This window comes from Aphis gossypii, chromosome 3 (genome assembly GCF_020184175.1).
Source record: "Aphis gossypii isolate Hap1 chromosome 3, ASM2018417v2, whole genome shotgun sequence".
Classification (NCBI taxonomy): domain Eukaryota; kingdom Metazoa; phylum Arthropoda; class Insecta; order Hemiptera; family Aphididae; genus Aphis; species Aphis gossypii.
The window spans coordinates 28,660,666-28,683,270 of NC_065532.1; the positions used below are offsets into that span (position 1 = coordinate 28,660,666).

General features: G+C 24.8%; 1 protein-coding gene and 1 long non-coding RNA gene across 5 annotated transcripts in view; one reads left to right on the forward strand and one right to left on the reverse strand.

Moving 5' to 3' along the window:
• The window catches only part of LOC114127699 (uncharacterized), a 169,878-nt gene that overhangs the window by 140,117 nt on the left and 7,156 nt on the right, over window positions 1-22,605 (forward strand). For all 4 annotated transcript variants that reach the window (XR_007604889.1, XM_050203254.1, XM_050203255.1 and 1 more), the window contains 11 exons: window positions 2,726-2,860; window positions 6,560-6,675; window positions 8,560-8,731; window positions 17,853-17,981; window positions 18,079-18,215; window positions 18,293-18,461; window positions 18,958-19,074; window positions 19,166-19,290; window positions 19,390-19,571; window positions 21,080-21,235; window positions 21,384-21,672. Coding sequence is in view for 3 of the 4 variants with exons in the window: in XM_050203254.1 (XP_050059211.1) it covers window positions 2,726-2,860; window positions 6,560-6,675; window positions 8,560-8,731; window positions 17,853-17,981; window positions 18,079-18,215; window positions 18,293-18,461; window positions 18,958-19,074; window positions 19,166-19,290; window positions 19,390-19,571; window positions 21,080-21,235; window positions 21,384-21,672 (1,727 nt within the window). In the remaining variant the exon portion in view is untranslated. The remainder of the gene's footprint in view (window positions 1-2,725; window positions 2,861-6,559; window positions 6,676-8,559; window positions 8,732-17,852; window positions 17,982-18,078; window positions 18,216-18,292; window positions 18,462-18,957; window positions 19,075-19,165; window positions 19,291-19,389; window positions 19,572-21,079; window positions 21,236-21,383; window positions 21,673-22,605) is intronic.
• Window positions 2,658-3,947, reverse strand: LOC126550850 (uncharacterized). The gene is made up of 2 exons (XR_007604891.1): window positions 3,643-3,947; window positions 2,658-2,867 (listed from the first exon to the last, which is right to left on the reverse strand). It is a non-coding gene; the product is annotated as an uncharacterized LOC126550850 (long non-coding RNA).

A 22,605-nucleotide genomic window follows, 5' to 3' on the forward strand; every position in this document is an offset into this window, starting at 1 on the left:
TTAAATTGTCAAAATTATAAAATCATATAAACGTAATAATTTAATATTTAGATTGTAAGCATGTATTACAATTTAGATATGCAGCCATAGCAATATTAATTTTAATTATTATTTTTCTCAATGCATGATTCATTTAAACGCAATACAAAAATCTGTACATACTATTTTAACTTAGATATATCAAATCATAAATAATGATATTTATAATATTTATTATATTATTATATTCTTAAATTAAATGTACAATTTAAGAATGCTGTTGTTCCTATACGTATTATTATGATGTCTATACATATTTTCATAACTTGGTTCTCGCGGAAGAAAATAATACTTCCAGAAATATTTTTATAACCCTTAAAAAATTGAATAACATGGTCGATATCGCGCTCCCAAGTACATACAACCATGTTTCATCTCCACACCCCATTATACGTTCGTAGCAACGACATGATATTTTTGCATGTACATTGTACAGTAACCGGTATATAGTACGTCTTGGAATAATAAAATGATAAAAAATACGATCTTCCTGCATCACTGATCGTAACTGGTAGAATTAATAGATTGTATATGTGCAATAAACACTTAACAGTGAAAAACAGTATGATGGAAGGTAGATTTACTTCTCAGTAATAATTCATCTTAATTATATTTTGGCATTTAAACATCGACATGCTGCGAATCAACTTTACGACTAATTACCAACATATTAACACTCATTTTAAATATTTAAAATGTCCTGATGATTGGGTCCACGTGCTATTATATATCGTATAACGTTTACAAATATTTTATACTTTTATAAATATCAATTTTATGAGTAAACTAATTTTAATAATAAAAAAAGCTACTTATACTCTTACGGCTTATTTATATGGTTAAATTACAGCGACTCATTAAAAATGTATATGACCAGACATGGTGACTATTATAATATTGTGTATATAATACTATATAAGTACGAGTGTTACGTGTGTCCTTTCATTTTTACCATAGAACACAGTACGTGCAATCAAAATCCAGTGCAATCTCGTAACAACCCTTTAAACCCTCTTTTTGCTTTTGTGCTCCCCTATAAATACACAACAACGACGGTAGTTGTGGCCAAAGTGGTTAGGTATGATTATGTGACGCAAATATCGAGTGTGTTTTGAGATGATAAAAAAAATATATATATATAAATGGTGAATGAATGAAAAACTCGGACAGGGAATTCCGTTGACAATGGGAAGTATTAAAAATAAAAAATAGAAAGACAAGTGGATATGTAATATATTTCCCTTTATATATTGTCGTGTTTGGAGACAAAATGACCGACAGTTAAACGTGTATAGATACAACCCGTTGCGCCTTAACGGGTGAAAGTGACAATCCCATTAAACTGTCAACGCAGTCTGTATAGGTATTGATAAGGATTTGAAAACGTTCATCGGCTTATAATCATCGGAGGAGCAGAACTTTTTTAATATCGTTTCAAGTAATCAATGATTTTTGTCATGTCACACTGTACAGTTTTTATTTATGTATTAATTTTCATTACAAAGTTTATTGTAAATAATATTCTTAATTTAAACTTAAATATTAGGTTAACCTAACCTAGGCAATTCTAGTTTGAAAATATTATTTTATTAAAGGATTAAAAATAATAATAATAATTTACCAAATTGTCTCTCATTGTTTGGAACATTATATAAGTAGTTACCTTTAAGTACATACAAATATTTTATTATAATCGGTTATCTTTGACTTATGTAGATAACCATAAATGTTCATAAAATTATAAGTGCGACTCATTGTTGGAGTTTATTTTTTTTTTTATATTTTTTAAAATAAGTTTTAAGAGTAGTTATAAATAAAAACATTAAGTTTTTTATTTATTCAATTTTAACTGCCTACATAATAGCATTATGAATAACTAATTCACGTCCTAACACTCTGTAAAGTTTTAAAAAAATATATTATAATAATATTTCAAACATTTTTCTCCGAGTTATAATTATGATATAGTAAATATTTTTATGATGAACATATAAAAATGTTCACGATAAAAATCTATTAATTGCTTTATAATGCAAAAAAATTGTAAACACGACGAAAAGGTTTAATAAAAATAACGAATTGTTTAATAATTTAGTTTAATTATTTATTTACTAATTTTAATCTAAATAGACAAAAAAAAAGTATTTTTAGTTTTTATTGTATAGTCATTATTGATTATTAATTTTCTTAGTAAATTAACTTTGCCAAACAGTATTATTTAAATTCATAAAAATGAAAAATATTTTGCATTATTGATTATTGTATGATTGATCTCTTATAGAATTTTAAATAAATTGTATTATTATAGATTGATATAATTTGATAATTTTACCACATTTAAATGTGTAATTAAATAAAATTAAATATTAGTGGCATTTTTAAAATTACTTTTGTTTTATAATACCCATACAATTTATAAAAATAAACACTTTTAGAATTTAATTATAAGTTATTAAAATGTAAAACCTAAAAAAAACTCTAATATAATAAATACAAATTAAAACCATTTGTTTTGAGAATAATATCAATGAAGATCATTTTTATTCACCCCATGAGAAAAAATGTTTAATTAATGTTTAAAAATAAAAATAGAATGTACATTGTTAGATAGAAACTCATTGTTATTATACATTATATTATATAAATACATACATTTATGTTCCTATAAAGTATATTATTTTTCTAGTTGCGTATCAGGACACCTTGAATTAGTGGATTCTTTTGGACAAGGATCAGGACCCCGGATATGTGGCAAAGATGAACGGTTAGCACCTCCAATCATCATGTTTGCGGATAGAGAATCAGCAGTTCTGAATTTCCGGTAAGGACTAAAAACAAAAAGTACTCATAAATAATCTTATAAAATCAATTGAAATTACATTTTAATAAGTTTTCGTAAGTAAGTAAACTGAGATATGATAAATTTTTTATGGCTTAAAATATAGTGAATAAAAATAATACAGTTATTAACAAAGTAAAAAAGATATATAAGTTATCGACAAGTGCGATAAAAGAGGTAAACGGTTGAACAGTCTTTAGTGGATTTCATCTTTGCGTATGTTTATGACTGCGTGAAAAATATGATAGATATATAATTTACTGTGAGCCAGGAAGACTATCACAGAAAGAGATAGTTATTATTAAAATTCGCTCTTTGTGAAATAGGAACATTAACTATCACCTGAAGAGGAAGTAATGCTCTTTACCATGCGGTTTAAATTTCTTCTTATTGTTATTATTATTATTATTTTTTTTTTTATTAAAATTAAAATTATATAATATTATACTGTTAAAACAGTTATTAATAGATCCCTAAGGTTAAACAATATTGTGTTATATTTTTATTTAATAATGCTTTTTAATATAATTTAGTAGATAAATAAAACATTCAATATTGTTAAGAATTAAATAGAAATTGTTGAAAAAAAAGGAATGCTACCTATTATACATTGGTAAAATTGTCAGCAAAAAATTAATTCGATGCAAAAAAAAAAATAATAAAATAATATTTTATTGAACCATATTAAAATTAAAATCAGAATTCGTCATAAAATTTGATAATTATAAAAAAAATATAAATATTAAAAATGTTTAAAGACCCACATTTTGTTCACTCATTGAGAATGATTTTATTCGTTCTCATTCCAACTCTTCCCCTTTTGATAGCTATAGCTGGAATAAACACAATACTTCTTCCGCCTCATTTCCTTTTACTTGACTAAATCTTTATACTGTTTAATGTTCATTCACAAAACAACATTATCTGCCATAAAAAAAATTAAATGGAAAAGAAATGGAAAAAAAAAAAGATTAATTTAAAACACGACATTAATGAACTAATGTAATTATACTAGTCATTATGTTGAAAAACCATTTGTAAATTAAAACAATACAGATTATTATAATAACAATATGATCTACCGGAAAAAAATATTCTAATATAAATAAATAGTGGTATACAAATGTTATTTTGAAAAATCGTATGTTAGATTAATTAAACATTTAAAACTATGTAAGAGTAATAAATATTTTTTTTATTTATATTTTCATTACTCATAGTGCTTTCTAATATCAACAAAAGAATAAAAAAATACAAAAACAGTATAATAGGAACTAAAAAAAAAAAAAAAAATTAAAATGTAACCATTGTATTTTTTTACACGTAAAACATAGTTAATAAATTAAAGAAAAGAATATTCTATCATGAAATTTGAATTATTAGTTTCTAGCTCTTGATAAAGTATCTCCACCGGGAGGTCTTTTCACTCCGTTATTCCTGTCCAAATAATATTGTATCAATACTTAAGCTTATTCAAATTGTAACAGATTGATGAATAAAGAATTAAATTAAAAAAATAATAATATATATTATTGATTTGCGATGTCAGCCATATTGATAGATCCCAACTAGAGTAAAAAAAAAAACCAACTGACATAATGGATATTTGTAATTTCCATTTTTTTTTATTTCATTTTTAAATATGTACGTATAAACGGCCATCTTAATAATTCATTGTATTCGAATGTACTGTGCTCATGCAATGTACAGTTTTATTGTTATTAAACATAACATAAAATATAAATTGTTGTGATATAAATAATAATAATAATAATAAACATGATAAAATAGTGCTCAAAGTTGAGTGAAACATTATTAACTTAAATTTTTGATTTTTGATACAAAATATGTAAATTTTGAATATTATGTTTATTAATTTATTTTAATAAAGTGTACATAAATTATCTGTATAGGTATTTACATTTATCGTCATTGTTTATATTATAACTCTGTGTAAATTAACAACTTATTTGAAAATTAAAATTGATAAAATATGTATTTATTTTAAAACGTAGATATACTTACCTATAATATACAGTTAATTAATTTATAAAAATATATTATTATAGTATTATGTTTCATCTTTACGAAAAGTGGCCGTAATTATTAATGCTGGAAATTTTCTTTTAACATCGTTGTATTAAAAGCGATATTATTATCTTTATTAACGACACCATAAATTTAGACGTGCTCTGAAGAAACTTTTGAAAGTTTTCCTTTTAAAATCATCGCGGCTATGCTGCTTATTGTTTCACTACCATATAAAATGGTTTGTTATTAATAACATCATGATTGTATATTTTTATACTTCGATGAGATCTTAATAAGAAATCTCTAATTCCTTTTACTGATTTCCTGAAAAAAATATATATATTTAATGAGAAAAGGGTAAACCGAGATTAGGGTCAGATTTCCAGCTGATGGGTTTTTGCGGTCAGTTTTTGGTGTGCAGCCAACGGTCCGAGACAGATGGACGGACGTACGGACAGAAAGACAGACGGACAGACGCTGACATTAATTTTCTATAGACACGCGCGCGCACGCGGACTTCTCACCCCCCCCCGGCCATAGGCCTCTGCCCTAAACTGTCTTTCTTTGGGTTTGTAATCCGAATAGCTTCGCTGTTATCGTCAAAGAGTCTGAAATTCGTATACTTGAAACGATATTTTATCGAAAATACTCCATCTTATATTCGTACAGTTTTCGAGCCAAAGCGCATATAGTTATATGTGCCCATTGGCCAGAGGGTTTTCATTTTTTTTTTAAATCATTCCTCTATTTCCCCTTTCTCTGTCTAGTTCTTGATAAATATATAGATCACTCGAACGTTTTTGATTGGTAAATATGGTTCTTAACGGTCCGTGGATGGTAGAATTTTCTTTCGTACTATCGCTATATTTGTGACATTCTTTTTTTTTTTAAAAGCCACACACGTATTTCTGCATGGCTTCACAATTGCTTTTGGGAAACTGATAATGTTTAATGACAACGCACTGACGCACAACGAACTCTTCGAAAGCAGTAAAATATATTACATAGGTACTGAATAAATTTCATCCAATACACATTTGTAAGTTAGCTTGAATGTCACCACAGTTCTATTGGTTAAAAATAATTGTTAGCTTAAATTACTTATATTGAAAAATAATAATATACACAAAATAAAATGATTATATTCCATTTATTCTGAAACCCCATTATACATCAAAATATGAAAAAAAAAAAATTGAAATTTGAAAATGCAATTAAAATTAAATGATACACCAAATGCATTTTTCTTTTAATATAAACATATTTTTACTTATTATTTTTTAACAGATAATTTATTCGCTGTTTTTTTTTATATTCCAGAAAAGATTTATGCTGTTTGTAAAAACTGGTGTGAAATATTGTATTTTACAAAATATATTGGTTTAATATCTTTTAATCATAAAAAAACAATAAACATTTTTATTGAAAAAATAATGCTTCAACAATGGGGTTATACATTGAAATAAAACGTTAAGTTTTTTAAAACGATTAATAACACTTCAATACAAGTAAAATCAAATAATGAATTGTTTTAAATAAAGTCCACGACATTGAATATTAATCGTATTGATAAGAATTTAATTTTCAGTAAAAACTATAAAAAATGAAGAAAATTTTCAAATTACTATTACAATTATTTTATTGTTTTAGGATTGAAGAAGCCACGTCTAGATCACAATTTTTGGCATATTTTAGCTTTACTTCGTTAACGAATGTTCATGGTCTAGCGTTCAGGCCAAAAGGAGGAAGAAGGATAGAACACACGAGTAAGTCATGCATTTTAATTAAACAACTCGGTCTCGAAGGGTCTGTTCCCTCGTGATCCCACGATGCAGGTAATACTGACTATAGCGTACTTATTATCCAATGTCGAGTTGAAACGTAGGTAAAAATGTAACATGTACATACTTGTAAATCAAAAATTCTTGTTTCGAGATTAAGATTTATAACTAACTGCAAACGTATGTTGTTTTCATAATTGCTTGTAGTTATATATTCTACCTTATTTTTAAAATTCCCATTGTAGTATAAAAATGTATAACGAAAACAGTTTTGTATTTTTGTACTTAACGTATTTCACCGAAAGCTGTTTATATTGATGTTTCGTGTTGAATAGCATTGTTTTAAATATCAAGCATTGTTATATTTTAGCTTATTTGTAAAATTAATTTTGATAGTTTTAAAATGTTTGAGTAAAATCATATAATTTATAGAATGTATTCAAATTATATTATATTATTTGGTACTATACGCTCAGCTAATATCAAATATTTAAAATTATATAAAATAATTCATAAACAATAATTATTTTCAATCATACATAAATTGCCTTATTTTTCTTCTTTACTCGAAATGCTGAATTTCCAATAATATTGTGTTATACACGATAAAATACTACAAAACCGTATAGTATTATTCAAGATTATATAACAAAGAAATGTTACAACCACATATAAATGCAATTTCATGTGATATATTACCTTCATATTTTACCCGAATCATTAATTTTTCACTAAACGATAAAATACACACTAAGGGTGATTTTGATTTGAACATCTGTTTTCATAATATAATATAATGTTTTCGTGTAGAGAATGGCTCATTAAGTATGTGTGATATTAAGTAAGTGGCATAATGTAGTTTCTATTAACTTGCCAAAAATATTATACATTTAACTAAATAACTGCAAAATATATATATATATTATATATGTGTGTGTGTGTGTGTGTGTGTGTGTGTGTGTGTGTGTGTGTGTGTGTGTGTAATGTATCGAGATTTGGTATATTTAAAATATATTTCATGATTAATTTAAAACAAATTACGTACAATAAAATGTTCATTCCATTTTTTCTTCAATAATACAATAATTCAAAATCATATTTTTAAAACTTTTCTATACCACTACTTATAACTATATTTTAAGATTCGCACTACTTCAGAAGTGTCTAGTAAAGTTATACACTTCTGTTTTTTTTTATGAAATAAGAACCCTTTTATACTGCTAATTATTAAATGGCCAGTTTTTTTGAAAATTTTTGTACATCGAAATCACATTTTTTAAGAAGTAGTTTTCGAATCATTACATTTTATATACCAAGGATAATAATTCTATGTACATTATACATGTATAAGTAGGTATATATTATTTTATAATTTTAATTGCGTAAAACTTAATAATTAAATTTTTTTCAATAGTAAATAATCTTAAATTGATTATCAAATAATCTCCAATTTTAATTCTCAAGAAATGTAAGTTACTTTAATTTTATAAATAACATTTTGAATCGTTTGAAAACTTGTTTTACTAGGCATTGTGGATCAACATTAAATTTAGCAAGATCCTATTAATAACAGTAAATGTTAATTAAAATATTTATCAAGAAAATTTGGTACTGTAAATACATTTATTTATTTCATTTTATATGTATTTATTTTTTATTTTTTATGGTTTTTAAAATTATTTATGGTATTGTTAAACTTCATTAATATATTATTATAATTTATTTTATTACTAAAATAGTGCCATAACACATACTATTTATTATTATTATAAATGTTGTGACGGCGTCTGAAATAGGCAATTTAGCTACTTGTACATTCACTAGACATTTTTTTTTTATCAAAACTAAGTCATTTAATTTTTTTTCTAGTATGTGATTGGCTGTATCAAGATTTTTCTTGTAACAAAGACTCTTGTACTCTTGCAAGCCCTGGGTTTCCGGGAATTTATGGTACAAACCTTTATTGCAAGTACCATATTACCACAAGCTCTGTTCACACCCAAGTACGGCTTCAATTTCTCACGTTATCATTACCACTCAAGTAAGTTATTGTGACAATAATATTCTATAAATATAAAATTATTTATATAGATATATTTACAATATAGTGTATAATTAATTGACTTTACTACTTATTCACTATAATATTAAGTATATACATTGTACACAGAAAATTGTGAAAAAAATATTTAAATATTTTATTAAATAAATTTAATTTATAATATTCATGACGTATTTGTCACAATTAAAATATTCTTGATTCAAAATCTTTTTTACAATTAGCATTTTGTTATTTTATGTTCTAAGTATATCAAATAATGAATTATTAAGTTAAAAAACTGCCTAATTATATTGTTATTAAATTATAATACGTATATAGTCATATATTTGGGAGTCTTGTGAAATGTTTTTGCATATATTCAAATGTATATTATTCTTATACCTCCGTACCATCAAGATGAACTTTATGTCACAATTATTTTTAAAGTGGTCAGAACAATAACGGACAAGAACCATCTGTTTAATTTCCTCACGTCGTTTTTGTAATCCACCATATTGTTTTGATTGTTTTCATACTGGCACGTGTATATTTGTACTAGGGTCAACTGAGATTTGTTGATACTACATTGTTTATATAGTGGCTAGTGGATGTCTCTACAACAGAATCACATAGGATTCGTTATTCGTCATAACTCATAACTCATAATCATCTCTTGTCAACTTTATATCTCTGATTAAGATTGAATATAAATCAGAATTAAACTTTCTCTGTACGATAATTACAATAAAAAATAACATGTATTTAGGATTATGCTATACATTAGTAATTGAATATACTTCGTCATTAAGTAGGTACTGGTACTGTAATAAATGTGTTAAATTTTATTTCAATGAAATATCACCGTCTGATATCTACAGTCTACACGATAAAAAAAAATGTGAGCGAAATTGATTTAAATTATTGGTAACCGAGTTTACCAAACAGTTATTTTTAATAATGAAATACAATTGATCGAATTTTTATACATTTTTTTTTTTTTTAAAGAAGTGACAATTTTTAATTTTGAACTTCCAAAAATACCAACTTAATCCGATTTTCTATCAAAAATTGTGATCGATGTTAATTATCAAAACATTTTTCTACTAAAAAAGGGGTTTTCAACACAAAAATTAAAATTAAAAACACACATCATTGTAAAATTAATACATTCATCACCCTAACTAATTTATACATGTATCTTCCTTGATACTTTTGCCTAATTTTTATTTTTATTATTATTAATTGTTAACTAATACATCATTACAGTTTATTTACCTTTAATTTTAAAAGATTATATAGATATATACTTTACTTCTCAGATTATCTTACTAAGATATTTTTTGTTATTTTTTTTCATAAATTGATGAAATAATTACATCCAAAACATTCTAAAAATATCTAAAAATTAAATTTCATCAACGTATTTTAAAATAGTTAAAAATTATAAATATTATACTTTCTATTTGTAAATAGAATAATAATTTATGCAGTATATTTACATGTATTAATTTTTGTTTGATTAGGTATGTATTTCGTTTTCATTTTTTGAAGCACATTAAGTTACTGTTTTTACACGAATCATTTATCATCTATTTGTATGATAGTAATACCCCATTTTTCAATTTTGAGCATAAAGTGAAATGTAAACTCTTTTCCACAAATGTATAGGTTGTTTTTCATACGTCTAATTTAAATTATTATATTAAATTTAACAGTGATAAATATTAAAACTTTTAAATTAAAATTAAGACTAAAAATTTAAAAGCCATACGGTTCTTGAAACTGTTTGTAACCCAGGAGTGCGTTAAAATAGTCTCAAGCGAAATGACTTTGCATCGCTACCCATCAAAAAAACATTCTGTAGGATAATTAATCCAAACACTCTACCAAGACACACACACACACACACACACACACACACACACACACTTTGCACGTATTTGTGTATATTCTATAATACAATATATTATGTACTATGTGTGCGTAAACTAAATGAACAAAAGGACAATAAGGAGAGAAATACGAATAGTATGGGGAGAAGAAGTGTATGAGATCGGATAAATATATTCCGATCTCGTGTTGCGAACAAAACTGCGGTGCAGTGGTGAATTGTGATCCACCGACCCAAAGAAAATGTTTTACTCTCCAGAGGCGTCTTGCGGCGAGTGTGCTGTAGCCTTTGAAGAACGGTGGAAATGAAATAAGATGATTCTTCGCTGGCGGACCGGTGGTGAATGATGGCGGCGGCTGTAGCCCGAGTGGACAATGATTGATAAAACGGCGGGGCAGCGGCGGCGGAAAATGTGCTCGCTGGAAAAGTCGGAAAGGAAACGTGACGTAAATAATACAGTGTACGAAACTTCTCCCAGCCCTGTAATATGCGTATACATCCTTCCCGTCGTCCAACCATCCACACAGGTGTTCAATGGCGATAGGGATATAAGAAGGTATATTCTGTGGGTATAAGTTTGTTTATAGTTCAACTCTCGTTCCGGACGCGATGTTCCACGCACGCCATCGTTTATCATCGCACAGAGGGTCTCGATCGTGGCGAAGACGATTTAAGGTCACGAGATCCGATGAAAAAATACGCACGCTCAAACGTTTTGCGTTGTTATGATACAATATTTTATTATTACCACCTCGATGTGAGCCGGCTGGATTTCAAAGTCCTATTGAATAAAAAAGTCTGCAATGAGCTCCAAAATCAATGAAAATAATATGAAGATAACTTATGTTTCGTAAGTTTTCGAGTAGTTATCATTCTTTACTCGGCTATAAAGCGGATACAACATACATATTGTATATATAATATATATATATATATATATATAATTAAATCGGTTGTACTTTTGAAGTATAAAAACAAATGTTTTTAATCGATATGGCTGATTATGATCATGAACAATAGAAAACTTTGTTCGATAAAATATTATAATACATACGTCCTACTTAATATTTTTAATCTCGTACAGAGAACTGTTTACATTCAATATTGTATTGTAATTCGTTGAATTTAGTTGATTATATTACTATTAACATTATAATTAAATTGGTGAATTTCACATACTCAGGTATACTGAGCTAAAACTTTTAAACTTTTTCCTATGTAGATACCTATTGTAATGTTCAAATGATAGAATTTAGGTCACACAACGGTCATGCAAGAGTTTTCCACTAGAGTTTTCCACCGGGTAAAATCGATTTAATAATTTTATGTGAAGAAATTAAATTTTATAGTAATGCTTTTAAAAACGTCATCAAATTTTCAAAGCATTTTTGATCATTTATCTGTTGAAGATAAAAATACTTTTTAATGTTTTTTTATGCGCTTGACCTTAATAATATGGACTTAATAGCCTAACTAAAGTAATTAAATTTCAATAAATTTTCAATTTAACATAATACTGACTTAACTTTAAGTTTGTTCGCATTAAAATATACTTATACTTACATTTTGATACGTCATTTAAATTTTAAACATATTTAGCGTTATTATTAAGTTTCAATGATAAACTATGACAGCACGTTGTTTAGATAATATATTAATTTATAAAGTTTAAAACTAGCCATATATTTATATGACTAAACTATGTATTATTATAATTAGATAAATTATAAACACATACCTATTATTTTTATTTTCGGATTTTTTCAAGCATTTCAATGTATTTATTAGTTTTAAATATGACATTTTAATATTATTATAAACTCATAAGGTAGTCACTTGAATAAATTTAACTGTCAATACATTTATATTCATAAACATCATAATTATTCAATGTATTTTAAAATCGAAATTTATAATGCAACTCAATCGTCTACCGTGGTGCATTAAAGTGATACAACCATCCGATATGAATGCACAACCACAGTATTTTAATTTAACTATAAACCTCTTAAAACATTTTTATTACTTTTGCATAGATTTATCTAAATATACATTTAGACAAAGCAATTCTTAATTTTTTTTTTTACAAAACATTTTTGAGGTATACTCGTATATTTGTTTTTTTTTTTAAATTATCTTATATTTGTTTTTTAACATATTCGTTTAATAATCTGATGCCACACACCGCTCTGGTATCATTTTAAATATTTCCTTAATTCTTTTTATTTGTATCAAGTATTATATAAATATATTTTAGGCATTTACATTCTAAATATTGAGTAAATATACAAAATTTAAAATGAATACAAACTAAAATGAATTTTTCATATTTTCAAAGTTATTATTATTGTTCAAAAAATCAACACAGTTCTTAATTATAATTTTCGAAATTTCTATTCAGAGTTACAAATGTACACTATCTTATATAATTTGTTAAGCATAATATTGTAGTTATATTCAACCTAGCTATATACTTTTACAGACCCAAGTTAGTGTGTAATAATGCATTAATAGAATTACTCAAGCTTTACATAAATTTAAGGGCAACCATGTATTTATAATTCATAATTTATATATAATTAATTTCACATTAAATACATCATATGCGTATTATGTTTAGTTATGTAATAAACGTATATATAATTATTAAACAAAAAAAAAAGATAAATATAATATAATATGATTGTGTATTTATTATTAATATTTTTTATTTAAAATCTACATATATTATTTATATAACATTATTTGAGAATAAAAAATAAAAATCCATTATAAACAATAATCAAATTATCTTGTAATAATTTGTATGTATTAAGTTATTACTTAATTTCTGAATTAAGTAAAAAAAGAAATGTAAGGCGAGTATGATGATAAAATGATAAAATAACTAACGAAGTATTATTGATTCATCATTGTATTTCGTATTAATTAAATTATTTTGTTTATTTTAGCCTCTAGAAAAAAATTGTATTGTTCTTTCGTCACTTATAGGTATGCTTATATTATTTTGTGACAGGCTGTATTAACTTGATTGCAGTTTAGTTATTTTAAAGCTTTTTTTTTTAAATTTCAGTAAAATAATGTACATCAATATACAAATATGAATATAAGAAAAGTATATTATCCCAAACACTAATAAGTATTTTATAATTCACCAAGTTGATAATTATTTTATATTTTTGTTATAACAACTAGTCTTTTTTTATACTAAATGAAGATGAGTCCTCTAACAGCTACTGACAAAAATTGCAATAACCAAGTAACGGCCACAGACTTAAATTTTATTTATTATTATTATTATTATTATTATTATTTGATTTTAGTTGAACGAAAAAAAGCATGTTTTTATAACGATTTTATTATTATTATTCCCATAATCTTGTATTTGTAAGGTATGTGGTTTATCAAGAATTGTTTTAAAATCAAACATTACACTTAAACTACCAGGTGTTTTATCTTATTATTATAATTCAATACAGAATTGCAATAATAGTCTTACATCTTACTAAGAAATTTAAAAAAAACCAATCGCATGCAAAGTACAATCGAGATAATAATAATATTAGAAGCAAGAATCCTATATATTATACAATACGTATGGGAAGTTAACGAACCGCGTAAAAGTGTTTTCCGTTCCGGAACTCTGAATGGCAAGCAAACGGATCGCATTTTTTCAAAATGGCAAAATTTAAGATATTTTTATATTTTTGCAATAATATACACTTACACTAGACGGAGTTTTTCTTTAATAAAATGTCCCATTAAAACACAATATTTTTATCAATGCTCTTTTATTTTTAGTTAGAAATATATTTCAATAGGTAGTATCTACTCGTATTATGCATTGTGTCTTCAGTTTGAAGATTTTAAAATTAAAATCAAAATATATTTTAATGTAAAATTAAATAACTTCTAATAAAAAAATATTGAATTAATATTAAAAATAATTATAATTCAAATACCGTTAGTATTTTTCAATTACTTTTATATACATTTATTTTTATAGCACAATCGGATTTCCGACTGTGAAGGTTTAAAAAATTCCCATGACTGATTTTGGAGAAAAAAAATGTTACAAAATCAAACAAGATATAAATATTAGTTTTTTTGTTGATAATATAGTATATATAGTCACGTGCGCGCTATTTTCACACTGAAAAATTTTTCCAAAAACTTCTCATGATAACTTTAGGAACACTATGATGTCTCTGTAACAGAATTCTTCTTTTCTTACAGCAACAAAAATGTTTAATTTTATACAAACTTCTAAAATATTGTTAGCAGAAATATTACTTCTCTCCCAGCATTTTCTCTTAAACAAAATCTTATATAAAAAATTGTAACAGAATATCATATGCAATTAGCTTAAAAGTGAAATATAATTTTTTTTAATACACATAAATGAATAATAGATACATTTTGTATTAAAATAGAAAACAAATTTAAATTAAATTAAATACGGCATGGAATAGAGTTATTATACTTTTTCTTGCAAAAAAAAAATTGATATACAAAGTTCGACTAACGTTCATAGCCTGTATTAGTAACTGCTTATTTAGTTAATATTTTTTAATTTGATTGTTTCTCGCAAAAATACCTTATTGAAAATACAATTTTTCGAAATACAACTAGTGCTGGTTGATTTCTTATATCAGTTTGATCTATCTACAGAGTGAAGTACACCAATACAGACATGCTTGTAAATTGACGTATTTATATATGTATCACTGTATCAAATACTGAAATCGTACCTATAATAGAATTGGTTCTGAAATCAGTACCCAAAGATTGAAATCAAAAATCATGATTACAACTATTTATATAAGTATGTAAAAAAATTAAAAACCAGAGTCATACCGAAACCTCAAAGTAACAAAGATTATTATCGGGTTGGAAGTAAAAAAACTTAAATTTTAACATAGTAGAAACTTAAAATTATCAAAAAATGCAATTATTTATTGTTAAAATAATATTATATAGTTCTAATAAAAAATATTTAGAGTAATTAAAAAATTAGGTTATAAATTTATAACTTAACATTATTAACGAAAGATAAAAAATAATTTGAAATAATATACTTGGTTAAACAATGATTTTAAAATAGGAACATTTAATTGTAAATTTCTTATAAATGAAAAATAATACAATTGTAAAAGTAATGAAATTTATATTAAATAGTATATGGGTATTTAGATTTGAATTTCAGAATTAAATATTATTTTTAAAATACATTTTAAAGTAATAACAATATTATCATCATCTTAACTCAATAAATTTCAATTTATTCAAATTGTTGATGCTTAAGAGAAGTAATTGTATATCCGTTTTCCTATTTAATACCTAAGACAGTTTTTCGGACACGATGGACCTTATTCCATTTGATACTTAAAATGTAAAAGTAATAACGACCCCTCAGCGTAATTGAATATTTTCTATTATGTAACCAACACACGTTTTATCGCTGCGTACTTTATGAGGAAAGTACTGATACCAAAATCCTAATCGATGTTCTGAATTGTAATGGCATTTGAAGGTTATTTAAATGAATTGATTTTAGAAACCCATACTAAACAAATTGTTATTTTAATTGAATGATTACGAATTAGTTTTCAGGAGTTAGATACATTCGAAATTAAAATGATACAGAAAAAAAAATTGAATATTACATTTTACCTATTATGAGGCTGATCTAATTTTTGTATACAAAACAAAATAAAGTTGAATATATTATATTAAAGCAATTATCGGTGTTTAAGTTTAAGATGTAAGTAATAAATTAATTTCCATGTAAGTAAAATATAATGTATTGGGCCACCATATCAATGTAAAGCGTTCAAAAGTTTATTTCTCGTATAATATGTTCAAATGTCTATGCAAATTATGTAAGATGTAAGATATAAAGAACAAATTATGATTTCAACTTTGAATGTCTTAATATTTATTTAATAAAAAAGTCACAGATTCAGTGTTAACAACTGCATATAATTTTTTAAATTGAAGAATATTAAACTTACTACGTTGAGATAGTTCGATAACTTTTGTTTTTCAATTATACAATTATGTTTAAACTATAAACATATTCTATCTTAAAGATTTTAAAATGTGTATAAATAAAAGATATATTGTATTGAAATATTGAATATTATATAAGTGGCATCCAATTATATTGATAACACGTTTTTTAAATTTATTAGTCGATAAAAGATGTACTATACCTAAGTATAAATGAATATCTCGATAGAAAGTAACTTTTGACAATGCATAAATATTTTTGAAGAATTATAATGTGTATTGTTTAAAATCGTTGAGGTTCACTTAGAGAACCATAAATAACATATTGGAAGACAAGGATACAACGGCTGAGGATTTGTGGTGGTATTTTAGTTGCTTAGAAAATAAAATATCATAGAATACAAATGTGGACATAGGACGTTGACAAATACGAGATAGTTAGTGGATCTATCACGAATTCTCTGTTGTAAGATTACAATTTTCACTAGGAATTGTGACTTTCCCGGTTTAAAAGCTTTTATCCGGATGACAGGTTATTAATAAATGGTTATTCTCCAATAAAAACGTTTACCGTAGATTTTTCTTCATTAAAAGAAAAAAAATGATTTTTTTTATTTTTATTCCATTATTCCATTTAATACGGAAATTTCAATTTGTATTCCTAACGTTTATTCATTGGTTCAAGTATTTCACACAATTTTTTTTTATTTAAATCAGAGTATATTAACTATTGACATATAAATAAATATTATATGGTGCATATATACGTAAAATATTATTTTATATTATAAGGAGCATATTATTTGAATGTATAACAATATGTTATTAAAAAAAGCATTATGAGTTATGACTATTTACTCGTAATAATAGCTATAAAATTTCTTGTTCAATATTGTATTTCATTAACTACCAAATGTTAGTTATTTTGATGATTGATCTAAATAGTTTTTTAATTTCTATTTTAATGTATATTATCTATTTACTTAGAAATTAAGGTTATGTTTTAAATTAAATTATATTATTATTTCGTAAGAATAGTTCTTATATATTATATTAATTTATTATAATTGGTAAAGATGAGATGGATTCTTATTGTTTTCATCCAATCGATTCAATATTATACAATTCAATGTTTACTACATTTTGTTTTAGTTTTTAGTTCACGTATTTAAATATTTAAAAGTTAACTATATTAACGTATATCTTGTAATATTATAGTCATTGTGGAACACATTACATAAGCGTTTATCAAGGACCTACATCCAACAGTCCTTTGATAACAACGATTTGTGACAAGAGCAAAAAAGATCACACTTTTCCCGGGCCTAACGTACTACTTGAGTTCAGGTAAAACTCTAACAAAACTATTATACCCATTTTACTCAAACATTTTGAATAAATATTTTAAAATATCTAAAAAAAAAATATTTGCTATACTTTGTAGGGCTGGAGCTGCAATTCCACCGTACGATTACACGGGATTCGTGGCCACTATCGAATTCATCGATGACGTGAGTACACAATCGGCCAGTACTGCAGCCACGTTGGAAGTATCGCCGTATCCAGCCATCGCAGTTCAAAGTAAAAACAAAAATGATATTAAATCATTAAAACGTATGAACTCTGTGTTATTCTGATGAAATATTTTTTTTTCACAGGAAACCTGAGAAACGAACAAACTTGTGAGATGACAATCAAATCAGCCGATATAAAGTCTGGACATTTTGATCTACGTGGTATGCAAAATTGGAAAACAAATTGTACTATTCGTTTTGAAGGAAAGGAACCAGAAATCGTGCATATATCCTTGTTTAACTATGTACTCAAGTGAGTTTTATTATTACATACAATATTAAAATAAACACGAACATAAGACATAGTTTACCTAAACTTTCGTATAGGTATATCTATAATGATAATATGATTTAATTTTCATTATGATAAGCAGTAATACGTAAAACAGTTTTTATTTTGTTTTTATTAATTTCATAATTATTTATTAAATGATGTTGAATCTATGTTTTAGCACTTGAAATATTATGTTTGATTTATTCGTATAATAATCATTTATATAAACAAAATAAATAGGTATATTAATTGCAGATCCTGTTCAAATAAACAATATTTTCTATTTTTAAAAATATTTGAAAAAATATTTTATTAACAATAAATATACTAATTATTATAATACAATTAGGTACTTAGTTTAAATATTCAGTTAATATATTATATTTAAAGTATATAAAGGTAATCTGTTATATTATGCAAATAAATTAACAAAAAAAGTCTTAATAAATTGGTATGATATTTTAAATGATTTTAGAGCCAGTTCTTGTGAATCATTTATTGAAATTTATGACGGACCAGATGTAAGGCCGAAAGATAAAACTAAACGATTGTGCAGTCCTGTAGAGAATCATGCTAGAGATACAAATGGAATGTAAGTATAATGATGGAAATTTTATTGAAGAATTTGATGAAAAATTGTTGCCATTTTTTTTTTTTTACTTATGATTATGTTTCACTTACAGGTTTCGTGAAAGACAAATGTTTGTTTCGTCAGGAAACCATATGACGCTTTTTGTCCGAAGATTAATGGCAAATAATCAAAACGAAGAGACCGAATTTTTAGATGGAGCCTATAGTTTCTTTAATGGTTAGACAAATTTATTATTTATATAAAAGAAAAAATAATATAAGTAATATATTTATATTCATTATAGTATTAATTTCGATAATTTAATAATGTATTTAGTATTAGAAAGAGGAACATTACAACCAGAAACGTTATGTGATGTTAACTACAATGGCCGAAGTAGTTCATCTAGAGGAAAATTGAAACATCCAGGAACTGAACAAATATTTTGGAATGTTGAAGGACAATTGAGATGTTCTCAAAATCTCATTCCAGCTACTAATCAAAGCATAAGCATCAAAGTAATAATTATTTGATATTTTCATCTATTTATAAATATTATTAACTCATAATTAGTGAATAAACATCAAACATACATGTATCTTAATACAGCTTAATATTAGCATACAGACAAAATTTAGCTTAAAATATGTATTAATAATAATTTACCTGCAATACACACTAATATTTTGAACTACGGAAAAATAATTATTTTTAATAATTGTATTTGTAATTTGTTTTAAATAATTACTTACTAAATATACGTATAAAGTGTCAGCTCTCATTAAAAATTATCGTGGTTAAACTAAGTTGGTATAAGTAGACCAATAATTTGTTTGTAGTACTCAAAAATACCAATCATAAATGAAAGTATCAATCAAGACCACAAAAAAAAAAATTTAAGTTATATATACTTAAAAATGTTCTAGCACTCACTATTCGTACCAACTATATTTTTTTATAATCAAAACATAGTTAGATAACATTTGTATTTAAACACAAGTACAGATCAGAAAATCCAAATAAAATATAAAAACCGCATAATTTACGGCCTTTTTAACAATCCGCTTAACTCATATTTTTTTTTTTTTAAATATTAAAAATAGGAAGTTATAACAATAAGTTATGTTTTTAAATGCTCAGACATAAGTAATTTAAAATTATTATAGACATTTTAAAATATATACAAATCCAATATTTAGACTTTTTTTTAATTGTACATAACAGATAAAGAAAAAACATTTAATTTTAGCATAAAAATAAAACACTTTTTATGTGTATTCCATTTTTAGAAAATTTAATTTTTGTCAAAGACTTAACCAATATAAAAATATTAATACAGTTACACATAAGCTACGTATACGAAAAACACACGTTTAAAGTAAAAAAAAAAATAGTGAAATTAAATTTGTTTGATCAGTAAGTCGTTTAACTGTCTAAGTCTACGTTAAATTTAAAAAGTTTTTAAATACATAAAATTAATTAAGTTGATACTATGAAATTTAAAAACATACTATTCTTTGAGAAATTTATATATTATTATTATATTATTTAGTATAAAATATAATTACTGTTTTCAATGAAATTTCATTAGTAACTCCTCTATTAAAAATTATCGATAAAAACATTTTTAAAACTTACTTCATGGTAAATTATAATAATATTATAATGTTGAAAATTCTTAGTCGATATTTTTGAATTTATTATATATAGTTCAATATAACGGACATTTGATGAATATAATTTATTATTTTTATATTTTTTATATATTTGATTATTTTTGGTATTGATTTTCTATAATATTGATTGTATACAATAATATATAAAATAAACGATTTAAATTGTAAATAGTAAGTAGGTACACAGTATTATTATTACAAGGAAAAAAGGAAATTATATAGTTCACCTATCTGTACCAAGCAAATTTTCCAAATAGATGATTATTTTAATACGTTTACACAAATTATATATATATATTTATTTTATATTCTAAAAACTAATCATCACTCGTCTTAAATATTATTTACAGGTAATATCATTAAATAAAATGTCTTCGGATTTGTGCTACACCGAATGCGGAGACAACGGATGTCGTTGTGTCAAAAACGCTACATCGATTGTGGATCAGCTGTACGTCATCTCGACAAAAGATGACATATTGTCTTGCATTTGTGGTGATTTTCAGGTAATTATGTTCTAGACAAATAAAATCGCGAACACATTTGTGTACCTACATCATATTATTTTTTACTTTATGGGTGACTTGAGGAATGTCAATTTATTGCATTACCTATATTATTATATTATGCGCTTCATATTTATGTTTGCGTTAGGCCGAATGGTTACCAGTCACCGTTAAATCATGGTCACCTATCAAGTTAGTATACTCAGTATCAAAGTATAGCTGGTCCAACAAGGGGTTTGAATATTCGGCTGAATATTCATTCAAAGACGACATGGTATGTGGTTATCGGGTCATTAACCAACATACCGGCATACTCGAATCACCGATAATGATCAGGGATAGTCCACTCAATTTCTATTACCACCAAGATTGTACATGGTTGCTGGATTCAAATGTCGAACGTCACTTGACCATAGAAATAGGAAGTTCACAAAGTCGTAAGTATAAACTGTTGCAATACAAACTTCTTCAAATTATAAAATAAAACCAATCAACTTTCTATTCAATATAATATGCGAAATGATTGGAATTTTTTATCAAGTATATATTCCACGACATTTTTAATTTTGTCGGCTTTTTTAATTTAATTCAAATATTATGTTGATAAAAAATAACAGTTTTCTGAGCTTAAAAATTATATCAACTTTTCTTAATGCACTATTTAAAAGTGTTATTTGACTATGGACAATAAATAAATTATCATTTATAAATAATGTAGTTCTAGTATTGAACTAATCTAAATTAAAAACTCACATTATATATTATAGATTATGTCAAATGTATTGATTTTAAATTAAATTTTTTTTTAGTGAACTATACAAAAAATATTTTGAAAAAAGTTTATATTAGAAATAACCATTAACTTTTTAAGATAAAAATAGAGTTAATGATGTTTAAATAAAAACTTAAATCTTCTAAGTTTTAGGAGAAAGATAATAGAGTCATTGTTCTCTAATAAAACAAACACTAATTCTAGTAATATCCTTTGTTGTAAAATTTAAAGTTTATGAAGTATAATTTAAACTTAACTGGAAAAACAATGAACAGGAATGATTATTAAATCGGTAAAAATCTTTTGGAATAATTTAATTTTCTAATAGCTCACAAAACACCTTTATTTTTGGAATAATTAAAAAAAAATCTGGCGTACTTATTAAAAATTGATCTGATAAAATAAAAAATAAAAACACTCTTAAGCAGATGTTGTCATTAAAAATTAAATATTTAAAAATATATATAGACAAGTATTATTAGTTGAACTAATTTAATTCAGACAGTTCAATTAAATGTTTTTATTTCAATAATTTATAAAAATATACTCGTAATTTTGAAATATTATCAAAATTAATACCGTCAATGTTCAGAAATAA